Genomic DNA, 13,041 nt, shown 5'->3' with positions numbered 1-13,041 from the left:
AAATATTTAAAAATCTGACAATCTTTCTTTTATTCAAAACTGCACCTGCAGCCGAGCGTTGGCACTCTTTATGTGGTGCTTGGTTTTAGCTCACCTGAGCCCAACGTGCTCATGGTGAGCTTTTGTGATCGCCTTTTGTCCGTCGTGCGTTGTCCGTTTTGCGACATCAACATTTGCCTTGTTCACTCTCTAGAAGCCACATTTATTGTCCAATCTTCATGAAATTTGGTCAGAAGATTGGTTTCAATGATTTCTTGGATGAGTTCGATAATGGTTACGTTTTCTTGAAAAACATGGCTGCCAAGGGGTGGGGCATTTTTCCTTATATGGCTATAGTAAAATCTTGTTAACACTCTAGAGGCCACATTTATTGTCCGATCTTCATGAAGCTTGGTTAGAAGATTCATCCCGATAATATCTTGGATGAGTTCAAAAATGATGCCGGTTGGTTGAAAAACATGGCTGCCAGGGGGCGGGGCATTTTTCCTTATATGGCTATAGTAAAACCTTGTTAAAACTCTAGAGGCCACATTTATTTTCTGATCTTCGTGAGACTTGGTCAGAAGATATGTCCCAATAATATCTTGTTATCTCAGGTGAGCGACTTTGGGCCTTTCAGGCCCTCTTGTTTCAGTAATTATCAATTGAAACTGAAAATAAAATAAAGCAAAATAGTTAAAATGATATTGAGTATTTCTTTTGTTTTTATTACCAATGTTGACAGAAGGTGGATTTCATATATTAAGTAATACCTTCAACCAGTCAGAATGTCAGAGCCCTTAAGGCATAGGCCTTTTGATACAGTGGACCTGGTTTCGACATCAAGCTTGAGTACTTTAAGACATTAAATACAATATTTTTTACCTTCTTTTGGGGAAAGTCGGGCTTATTGGATGTGTGTAAACTATGTCCCACAAAAGCCTGCTGAGGCTGCACAGAAGAGGAGGCTGTCTTTAAACGAAAAATTCCATACAAGGGGAACGTGTTATCCCTGATTAGTCTGTGAAAACTAATCTATGCTAGTCATAGACGACACTTAAAAAAACGCTTTAAGCCTAATTTATTTGCTCTTTTTAAATTCCTAAAAGTCTGTGAACAGGTTCCTTCAAAATCCCACATTCTATGCAAGCCACATCTGCATTCATTATATATGCTTATATGAGTGTGTATGTATTCACCATATCCCAGCTAGCCAACATTTCTCCATTATATTTAAAAACATTATTTAATCATTTTATTTTGCATTTGCTTTGCTAATGATTTTAATTTCCAAGGATAGTATAGACTGAAAAATAAGAATAAATAGTAGTTCATATAAGAGGTGTATTGTAAAAGGATCATCTCTATTTCTTTTAAAAGGAAACCAAGATTTGATGTCTAACATATTTAATGATTCTGTTATAGTGACTTTGTTTTAGATTTAAAGTTCAATAAAGTATTGCAGATAAATAAACTGGTAGTTGACTTTCATTTCTAAACATGTGTTATTTATATCTTAAGTGTAGTATGATAAATCCAACAAAAACACATTTTTTTCTTTTCTTTTTTATCAACGTTTCGGCTTACGCCTTCATCAGGATAATACAAATAATAACAGAAAGCGGATGTTACGTCATTGACATAACGTACATTAAAATGCGGGAAAATGTACGTCAATAAAATGAACGTTAATTAAATTAAGCTTAACTTTCGGATTCAAGAATACACAATTTCCTATAAAATTATATATAAAAATACTAATAGGAAAAAACAAAAGTAAGCTTAATTAAATTGAAGAGCTAGTCTTTTATGTTAAAAAGAACTTTGTTATTCATACCATTAGGGTGTAATGTTTTAAGTCTATGTATATAGTAAGTTTCTTTACATAGACGATCTATGTTGTTATTAACAACATCAATTGGCATAAAGGAAAAGTCATTTGCGCTGTGGTGATCTTCATTAAAATGTGATGCGACCAAAGTTGAAAATTCAGGGTTAGAAAAGTTTCTTATGTCAAATCGATGACTGTTCATTCTTTTTGACACCGGTTGCATGGTTTGTCCAACGTACTGTTTCTTACACTGTTTACATGTAATGAGGTATATTACATCTTTAGATGCACAATTCATATTCTTCTGTAAATTAAATTGCTCGCCTGTTACTGTACTTTTAAATTTTTCTCCAACGTGTATGGATTTACAATGGGAGCAACGTGTTCTTCCACAGGCACTGGACGCACGTGAACTGTTCAAACTGTTCGTAAACTGAGCACGTGTAATGAAGTTTCCTATATTATTAGGCCTTTTAAACGCCAGTATGGGCTTATAAGTTTTTTTTTTTATATCTTAAGTGTGTAATAGTGTAGTTTTAAGCCAGTTTTTTGTGACTTTTTATGTCAGTGTTGGATATGCATGATCATATCTGTCTAACATGTGTGCTATACTAGAGGTCCCGGTGTGTATTATCATTGTATATTGTTGTCATGGCTACTCACAATCTTTAGACATGTATCCATTGTGTTTTGTCATTGTGAGTTGTGTGTGCCTACCGGATTTTATACATATTTTAGCTAGATTTCAATATATAGTTAATAATTAACAATGTTTCATATTGTAATTTAATATTTAGAATAATATCCAGACATAATTTCATCTGTGTACAGTTTTCTTTGAAGGGTTCCTGTTGGTTTGAAAAACATTCTCATGAGGGTGCAGAGCAGTTTTCCTTATATGGCTATAGTTAAATCATTAGAACTTCCTCAAACTTAATTTTTTTATTTTTTCATAAAACTTGCAGTGACCATTCAAAAAATGTGTTATTATAATATATCTTTGCTGAGTAAGAAAAGGAATTTGATATGTTGAAATCCATACCTGTCATGGGGTGAGGTAATTTTTCTTATAAATCTAAATTGAAGCAGTGAAACATTGTGAACACTTCCGGCTGAGCATAGTTTGGTTTGTTTGGGTCTCGGGTAAGCACCTTAGGCCCTTTCAACTCTTCTTGAAAATCAGCATTTTTAAATAGTTTTTATCAATTCTTAACCACTGTTGTTAAACATAAATACAATTTATCTGTAGTAATTACAATGTATCTCTATATTTCTCAATGCCTTAACTAAGAAGAGAACTTATCTGTGTTAGAAAGCACTCTTGTTCACTGTTGGCTGCCATGGTTTCAGTGGCCATGTGAACAGTGATACTCTGCCCCTGGTCCGAGGCCCCAAGAGGATGTCATCAAGCAGCAGTCATGGGTCCACACACTCCAGGGGCATACAGAATGGGTAGGATACAGAAGTCAACTAAATCTCCTTCAACTCTTTCCCACTCAGAAGCAAACTGAAAATGGTGATAATCAACCAGCATAAGACCAAAACAGCTAGCAGTTTAAAATTAAGATCTGGCTAGGCAAATTATCAAGTACATAAAACACAGATATTCTTGCTTCATGTAGAAATGTTCACATGGAAAATAAACAACATTTTGGTATGCTATTAAGTGTTTACTTGTAATAAAAGTATGGTTATTTTGTTTTGGGTGAACATTTTCCGTCCATAAGGAATTGATGCGTTTCAGATATGAGAGTATAGAGCGACGCAGGGTCAGTTCGAGCAGCCATAATGAAGTGTTCATCTCATCACCAGGGGCAACGAAATCCTCTGTTACACAGGTATGGGGCCTACTGCAAGGTCTGGTACAGGGAATGACAGGGGTTTGCATGATGCTGAAATACATGCCTGCAGCACACTGTCTGTAGTGTAAATATTGTATCTATTTGATTGTGCTCCCACATTTTGGGAAACATTAAATATTTCTGGTACAGGGAATGACTTGGGTTTGCATGACCCTGAAATACATGCCCACAGTATAACGTCCGTGGCATTAAAATCAAGTAGCTATTTTGGTGCTGCCATATTTTGGGAAACATGAAAGATTTCTTGTGTCCCTCCCTTTTGCCCTTCTGGTTCTTAACATTCATATTTATGTCAAAATTTGTATTTCACCTTATTACTTACTTATTTTCCACTAATGATCACCATGTGCAGACAGCATGCTGCTTTCAACATTTTTGTCTCCAGCTCTAAGGTCACGCAGAGGTCAAAATCAGGTAAAATCAGGGCATAATAGAGTGTATTCAAGCTGTAGCATTTTGTGTATCATGCAAGTGTAGAAGTACTTGTGTCCTGATTTGAAGGTCAAGGTCAGTGTGTCAAACACAGTACATGTGTCCTGATATAAAAGGTCACGGCCGTGTGTTAAACACAATACATTTGTCCTGATATGAAAGGTCAAGGTCAGTGTGTCAAACACAGTACATTGTCCTGATTTGAAAGGTCAAGGTCAGTGTGTCAAACACGGTACATGTGTCCGGATATGAAAGGTCAAGGCCGTGTGTCAAACTCAATACATGTGTCCTTATCTGAAAGGTCAAGGTCAGTGTGTCAAACACAATGCATGTGTCCTGATCTGTAAAGTCAAGGTCACAATTGTAAATGAAATGTCAAATATTGGCATAATACATTGTGTTACTAGTATTTCCTTTTTAATTTGCAATTATTTTTTACTTTTAATATGACATATACAAAGTTATATGACACAAGTGGGCACCAATATCCGTGACACAAAATTGAAAATATTCATGAAGGTGTATGAAAGGTTTAATTATAATTTAGTGGTCAATGTGAATTCTCGGTCTGGTTTATTCTCATGAATTTCTTCTGGAATGCTTTATAGTCTTTTTTAAGCAATTTATAGATTTTTAGCAAAATCGTTTCACTGCAAACCTTTGCTCATCTCTGTTGCCAGATGGATTTTTTGTCTAAGAAATGTCTTTTTCATTCACAAATTGATTACCTTATACATGTATGTAAAGGTGAGCCCATTTAATGATTTCCCCCATAAGAAAGGAAGTGAAAATGGCTTTTGCAACCAGCATAAAACCAGAACAGTCTGCCAGTAACTCGCAGTCTGTTCAGGTTTTATGCTGTTTGCTGCACATCAGTATCTAACGGTTGAATGAAGCCTTTAAAACTTTAATTAAGTAAGAAGGGTACACATTAAATGTAACTGTCTAAGGGGCTACAAATGTGACAAAATAGGTATCTAAGTGGTAAAGGGTTAAACATGTAAATAAATTACTGGGTATTGAAGCATGAGGAATGTTATGGTGGTCAATTTTTCATTTATGCATCATTTTGTTCATCAGTGTGTTTTGTAATGTGATGGATGTAATGTAGTCCTGCATGAATAGAAGTACAAATACAAAGTACAACATTAGTTGCTTGCCTGCTTGGTTCAAATGTCCATTATGAAACATTTGTTATGGTGGTATATTTCTGTAATAAAAACATCCAAGTTTTGTTAAGTGACATACATCCATATTAACTTAAGTTCCTTTAAAGTGTCTTACTGAATGATTATTTTTTTCTCAATATATCGATGTAGGAGTGTTTTGTCTTTAATACTAAGATTTGTGTAAAAAAGGATCTACTTAGTGATGTGATTTTCTTCAATAACATTTTTGTAGCATTAGTTTTGAAAATGAAAACAACAATAAATTGGAAAGCATCATTTACAATCAACTATAAAAGTAAAAAAAACACAATAATTTGCATTTAATTTTATTACAGTTGTATGCTTAGTCATCAATATTTATTGAATGATTCCTTTTTCTTGTATTAACACAATGCATGCCTTGTTTGTGTTTTAGGTGTTTCATTTTAGGGTAAGAAAATCTTCCCCTAGTGGCCTCTGTGCTTCTGAGTTTTCAGAAATAACAGAGACTCAAATTTCAGCCAGCTGTTTCTTTTCTTACTTTAGAAAGATAGCAAATTTTATCTGTCATTTCTTATAATAACGACAATAACATGAAGACAATTTTAAATATCTTCCTTGTATGTATAGCCCAAGTTATAGCGCATGAATAGCTGTTTAACAATTTATAAAATAACATTTTCTGGTGTAGATGGAATTTCATGTTAGTGGTTGTTAATCTTGTAGTAAAATTTTTGATTGAATTACCAATAAAAAAAGTTTATTAGCAAAATAATTAATACAAATTGGATTCTTACTAGGCTAAAAAAAATATACGTGTTTCCCCTTCTGGACCCATGCAAGATAAGGCTGGGTAGTTGGGTAGGTAGGTAGGTAAAAACAACAACATTATTTTGTACTTGAAGATTCACCGAACATGAACTAACTGTGAAAGAATGTGTAAATGTGTAAGATTACATGCGTACATACTATTTACATGTAGTACAGACTAGATTTTGAATGGACAAGATTGTAAAATGTATTACTTGACAAATCTGACATTTCAGAATGAATGTATAAATATACTTTCATGAATAAACTAGATATCTGATTATAATATTTCTTGATGTTCTTTACATATTAAAGGGGCCTTTTCACAGATTTTGGCATTTTTTAACTTATTCATTAAATGCTTTATATCGATAAATGTAAACATTGGATCGTAAAAGCTCCAGTAAAAAATCAAGAATAAAATTTAAAAAAGGAAAAGAACATTGCCCGGACCAGGTTTCGAACCAGTGACCCCTGGAGTCCTGCCATAGTCCTGAAGTAAAAACGCTTTAGCCTACTGAGCTATTCCGCCGAGTACACATGCTGCACGTATTTTATACCTTATATAAGCAATCTTTGTAGTTTCACAAAATTTAACGACAAAAACAGAACTCTCCAAATTATTCAATCGTTTTGCGTTGCAACGCTTTATAATTTTTAGGTTTTAAAATCGTCACAAGATGCATATAATGGCTATATTAGAGCATGGTAAATGTTCAGTATTACTGTTTCCTCACAAATATCATAACTAAAACGAAAATTTGCGAATCTGAAACAACTTTTTTCAATTTTGTCAATTTACCAAAGCGTGAAAAGATCCCTTTAAGTAACTTCAAATTTGAAAATAACCTCCCTAACATCATCCAATGTCAAACTATTTCTCCCTTGCCAGACTTAAATCATAGACACACCGATTTTCTTGAAACTATAGGATTGTTAAAAATTAAAAAATCAAGCACTGGCAAAGTTTAAGTGCCATTCTTGTATGACTTTACATACATATTGATGCATTAATTTGATTATCTGACCGTTTCTTTTGATGTTAAATCACCCGAAACTAGTTCTGCTAATTTCAAGTATGATTTGTTCTAAGATGACACAGTATAAAGTTATTACAAATTTCTTGCGTATAAAAAAATGTTATAGACCAAACTGTTGGAGTATTTGCATATGATTATATTAATGTTTCATTTAATAAATAAATTATAATAATATATTGAATGCTGTTGAATTGAATATTTATTTTATTAAAAAATAACTTTACCAAAAGAAGTTTGGAAAACTATTATTTCATTTCCACAAAAAAAGTCTTAAATGTGTACCATCACCGACTTCAACTTGCATGATAGGCCATCTTGGTTACTGTATTTTATCTGGTTACTGTATTTTTTATACAATTTTGCTTTACTGTAAAGCATACTTGCGCCTGGAAATCGTATATATGTTAACCTGGCATTTTGTCAATCTTTAACAATCGTGTCAGAAAAAAATTTTACACCTCCAATGAAGACAAAATTGGGTCGTGGAAATTCTGGTGGGTCAGTTGGCAAGGGGAGACAAATATATTTTTATTATTTTTGGCCTTGTATACAGAGTTTATTTTTAAATAACAACTCAGCTAGACTTCACAAACACATAAGCAGCATTTGTCTTATAGAGGCTTTGCCTTTAAACTTGCTTTATTTTTAAACTCAATTTTTGTCTCAAAATTATATTTAAAAACTACATTTTTTTATGACTGATGACTGTACAAGCCAATCTTGTGTATTGTTAAGTTATACCGCAGATATTTTTGTCATCATGTAGTGCCATGTATTTAAATTCAATCTTTTCACAAAACATAGACGAACTGCATATTTATATCATTCTTTTCACATTTATTAATTGGATATTATATGTTCTGAGAGTCTATAATAATTTTTACACCAATATTTTTTGTGTATGCTTCAAAATTCCAGACCTGCTGTAAAGATTTTCCTACAAATGCTCAAATCTTTTCCATGAAAATATTGCTGGTGTGTTCGTTATAATAATGACTGTCACTTGCTTGCTCTCTTTCTCTAGGAGAATGTTGTGGAAATGCGGAAATCTCCCCTACAAGCCAAGCATGCTTCATATGGCACACCCCTGGGGTCACCTGAGGAGTCCCCTGCCCGCCCCTCCAAGCCCCCAAGGGTTACTAGCAGCAACCAGGGGGCCACCCCTAGCCCTCATGGTTCCCCAAAGCCTCCCCCACGCCCACCCTCTATTAAAGGTCATAACCCTCCTCCTAGGCCCCCACCCCCAAGCAAGAGAGCTAGGGCCACTAACAGCTTTGTACATGACGGTTCTCCATTATCAAGGTCAAGGCCAACGTCAGATAAAAATTTGAACCTGCCACAGAGTGTGGGAAATAGGTCAAGGTCTGTTTCACCTAGTGATGCCTACCTGGGCAGTGAGGGTCGGAGCAGTTTCAGAAGAAGTGAAGCTGCCTATGATCCCAATCTGAACCCTTTTGGTGATGATGATGAGGAAGACAATAGATCTGGGGATGAGGATAAGCTCATAGGAAGGAATGCTATGACCCCACCTCGACCCCTGAGGTCCTCTCTCAACCCATTTCTATCTGCCTCCATAAAGAAGAAGGCTGCACCATCGCCTCCAAATGTTCAGAGTCTGAACAAGCGAGACAATGTACCAGATATATCTTCCTCCATAGCTCCTCCCTCTGATATTGCTCGTGCTGGGGCAAAAAACACAAATGCTTATGCAAATATGAATAATCCTGATGATGAAAGTGGGGCGTTGCTAAGTGATGACCTTGGTGTGACCTCGGGAGTAACCAATGAGCAGCAGGCTGACATCGCAGCCCCGCCTGTAACTGTTGTAAGTGTCCAATGCTTGATTTCAGTGTATCCTACTTTTAACAGTACTTACTTACCAACTAAAACTGTGGCTGCTTGAATTTTGATATCATTACAATATTCACACCGTCTTTTCCTGTTGGTGTACCTCGAGTTAAATTGAATTATTTACTAACTTCAATGTACATATTGTATTTATTTATGTTATTGTTATAACTTCTTTGAAGTTAGGTCATTTAAGGTTGTTGCTATATAAATGCTATATCTTACTTACCTTTATTACACTTGGTATAAAAGTTTAATTTTATTTTTTCACTGCTAGAAATCTAATTTACTAGTACCTGAATGTTCTTGTTGGCTTTTCAGAACGTGTTGTTGAGATTCATTCGAAATATACAATAAACAATTTTTTTTTGAGATTGGTTTACGTATATATTTATGCCCCCCTTTGAAGAAGAGGGGGTATATTGTTTTGCACATGTCGGTAGGTCCGTCCATCGGTCCGTCCACCAGATGGTTTCCGGATGATAACTCAAGAACGCTTAGGCCTAGGATCATGAAACTTCATAGGTACATTGATCATGACTGGCAAATGACCCCTATTGATTTTCAGGTCACTAGGTCAAAGGTCAAGGTCACAGTGACTCAAAACATTAAAATGGTTTCCTGATGATAACTCAAGGATAATAAGCCTAGGATCATGAAACTTCATAGGTACATTGACCATGACTGGCAGATGACCCCTATTGATTTTCAGGTCATAAGCTCAAAGGTCAAGGTCACAGTGACAAATAAAATATTCACATAATGGCTGCCACTACAACTGACAGCCCATATGGGGGGGGGCATGCATGTTTTACAAACAGCCCTTGTTTGAATTGTTCATTTAAGACTGGTGTACTTCTGAGTGGATTGATCATGTTAATGTTTGTACCAGCATGTGATAGCCAAAAGGCATTAACCTTCCAACCCAATAGTGTCCACTGAAAATCCTCTTTAGTGCTAACTGCTTGCAAATGGCTTGTTTGCTGGACTTTTAAAGTAACTATCTGACTGTTCTTATGTAGAGATTTTCTATCCTTTTGTGACCGTTCATTAGTAATTAATTATATGATTTACCTTATTTACAAATTGTTAGTGACAACCCATTCCATTTTATTTACATTTTCATAAAAACCAAGATAGGTTGATCTTTAATATATAATTAATGCCTTGCAAAACATAATGCCAAATATGTCACATTCATGGTATTATAATATAGCAGTAAATAAGTCTTGTTGATGAATATTTTATATTCAATAAATAAAAATTCATTGTGTATACACTGAAATCTTAAAGAGTGAAATATAATGTAAATATGTGAAGTTTACATCATCATGATATATTCTGTGGTTCATTTACAGGTATGAATGTCTTCTTCACAACTTCATTATCTAACATGACTGTATAGTAAGGGAAGATTTTCTTACCCAGTAAACAGAAATAGATTGCTACTCTGTGCCAATCTTGGCCATGAGTATTGCCTCTTGTTGTTTGCATGCATACCCATGTATCAGCTATGAACATTGTTTGGAGTTTTGTAACCAGAACATTTGAATGCTCTGCAACCTGTAATTTTAGTAGAACTGTTTGAGTGTCATCTCAGCTAGTCAGCATGTGATGCACATCACTTTGTCGGAATCTCATTAAAAAATTTGTGCTTAAACCTTTACCACTTAGAAATGTATTTTAACGCATTTGTAGTCCCTTAGACAGTTAATTTTAATTTAAGACCTTTCTAACTAAATTGATGTTTTAAAGGCTTCATTTCCTATCCTAATTTACTGATGAGCAGCAAACAGCATAAAACTTGAACAGGCTGCGAGTTACTTGCAGGCTTTCATGTTTTAGGCTGTTTGCACATAGCCATTTCCAATTTGCTTCTGAGTCGGAAAGGGTTATATACTTTACCTACACACTCATTTATTGCAATTATACAAGAAGGTGATGCATGGCCCAGATTGGTTGGCTGAGTAGAGGATATATTGCACTAGGAATCTTGTACCCAAGAACCTGCTCCCCTTCTTTAACATTGTGGGAAATCTACCACTGTAGGCAGAGGTCATCCTGTATTGAAATAATTACATTAATTCTACCGAAATTAAGGAAAAAAAAGAAAATTTGAATCTTCTTTTATAGTTTATGCTTTAGCTTTCAGTATTTGATATTTCCGATTCTTCCATGGCCCATTCGAGGTATATCATGTCCAGTAGAAGTGTGTACAGCAGCTTGATACATTGTGTGGACTTATTTCTAACACTTGAGTCCTTTACAAAAGAATACTTGAGGACACCAAAAATTAATGAAGTGTACCAGTATATGTGGAAAATGCTGAATAAGAAGCTGAATATTACTCTAATTATTGTCAAGAGATCATCCATTCTGAAAATAAAAATCTTCTGTCTAGAAATAGTCATTGCTTAATCAGATACCTTCTTTTTTATATAGCTAAGACATGTTTTGCGTAACGTTGCCAGGCATTTATTTTTGTCAGTTGAGTTTCTATAGTTTCTAAGATTTTTTTGTTCACCTTGACTTAATAATACAATAGTGTGTTGAAATAAATGAAATATCATGTTTATATGCATATTATAAAACTTGCACAAATGATATTTAATTTGCTTTTTGTACATGGCAGCTACGTATACTTTGTACTTTTATTCTTTCGTTTAGTTTACCATGTGTCCTTTGGAAAAATTAAAAATATTGCTCCAATTTCCATATTGGTCCAAAATAGACTATTTCATCTGCAAGAGATACAACTAATAGTGACAATTTGTTATATATCTAAATAAGTGTGATTTGTAATATTCTCTTTAACATTTAATGGATGTGTATGGAACATTTTAATGTAAAATGTGGCACCGGTCTATGTATTTAGGACCTTGCAAATATAATCATACTAAATACAACCTATTAAACAAATGTGTAACAAAGAACTTGATTTATTAACAAATAACTGGCATATACATGAATCTTCTCAATTACTTTATTGCAACTTTTGAAGGTTTGGTCAGTTCTCCAGAGTTTATTATACTTGTATTGGTCGGTAATTGGTTTTTAGCTCGACTATTATATATGAAATATATATAGTAGAGCTATCCTACTCACCCCGGTGTTGGCGTCTGCGTGCAAATGTTAAAGTTTGCGTACTACCTCAAATATTTTCTTTGTCCCTTGACATATTGCTTTCATATTTTGCATACTTGTTTACCAACATGACCCCAACCTATAAACAAGAGCAGACAACTCTATCAAGCATTTTGTCATAATAATGGCCCCTTTTCCACTTAGAATATGCAGCAAATGTTAAAGTTTTCGTACTACCCCATTTATTTTCATTGTCCCTTGACATATTGCTTTTATATTTTGCATACTTGTTTACCAACATCACCCCAACCTATAAACTAGAGCAGACAACTCTATCAAGCATTTTGTCATAATTATTGCCCCTTTTATACTTAGAATATGCATATTATTGATAAATCTATGTTAAAGTTTGCGCACTACCCCAAATATTTCCTTTATCCTTGGACATATTGCTTTTATATGTTGCATACTTATTTACCAAGATGACCCCAACCTATAAACAAGAGCAGACCACAGTATCAAGCATTTTGACATAAGTATGGCCCCTTTTACACTTGGATAATAGAACATTTTGCTTAAATTGCCAGAACTTCTTTATTTATGATCACATTTTATTATTACTTTGACATAACAACACTTACCTGAATACCACAATGGATTCCACCCAACAATACCCCACGCTCATACCAGAATCCCTCCCCCCCCCCCAACCTAACCCCCCACAAAAAACATATTTATTTTTAAACATCATCTAATAAATTACCACACCCCACATTGTACTCCCCTCTCACCCCCACCCCCCCTACCCCCACCCCACCCTCTAAAAAAAAAAAAAAAAAAAAAAATTTTTTTTAAACATCATCTAATAAATTACCACACCCACATTATACCCCCTTATCACCCCCCTACCCCCCCCCCCCCCTCCCCTACCCCCCCCCCCCCCTCCCCTACCCCCCCCCCCCCAAAAAAAAATTTTTTTTTTCCTTTTTTTATTTTTGAAAAATCGT

General features: G+C 34.7%; 1 protein-coding gene across 11 annotated transcripts in view; it reads left to right on the top strand.

Annotated features, from left to right (window-relative positions):
* Positions 1 to 13,041, top strand: part of LOC127854932 (band 4.1-like protein 5) — a 49,729-nt gene that overhangs the window by 28,418 nt on the left and 8,270 nt on the right. For 4 of the 11 annotated variants that reach the window (XM_052390042.1, XM_052390041.1, XM_052390039.1 and 1 more), the window contains 4 exons: positions 3,161 to 3,262; positions 3,555 to 3,648; positions 5,689 to 5,703; positions 8,127 to 8,927. In XM_052390042.1, coding sequence (XP_052246002.1) covers positions 3,161 to 3,262; positions 3,555 to 3,648; positions 5,689 to 5,703; positions 8,127 to 8,927 — 1,012 coding nt within the window. Of the gene's footprint in view, positions 1 to 3,160; positions 3,263 to 3,554; positions 3,649 to 5,688; positions 5,704 to 8,126; positions 8,928 to 10,308; positions 10,355 to 13,041 lie in introns of all 11 variants that reach the window. The other 7 variants (XM_052390045.1, XM_052390046.1, XM_052390049.1 and 4 more) reach the window with 4 other exon arrangements.

This window comes from Dreissena polymorpha, chromosome 13 (genome assembly GCF_020536995.1).
Source record: "Dreissena polymorpha isolate Duluth1 chromosome 13, UMN_Dpol_1.0, whole genome shotgun sequence".
Taxonomy (NCBI): domain Eukaryota; kingdom Metazoa; phylum Mollusca; class Bivalvia; order Myida; family Dreissenidae; genus Dreissena; species Dreissena polymorpha.
The sequence above is the reverse complement of the archived record's forward strand: the minus strand, read 5'-3'. Positions and strand labels throughout refer to the sequence as shown.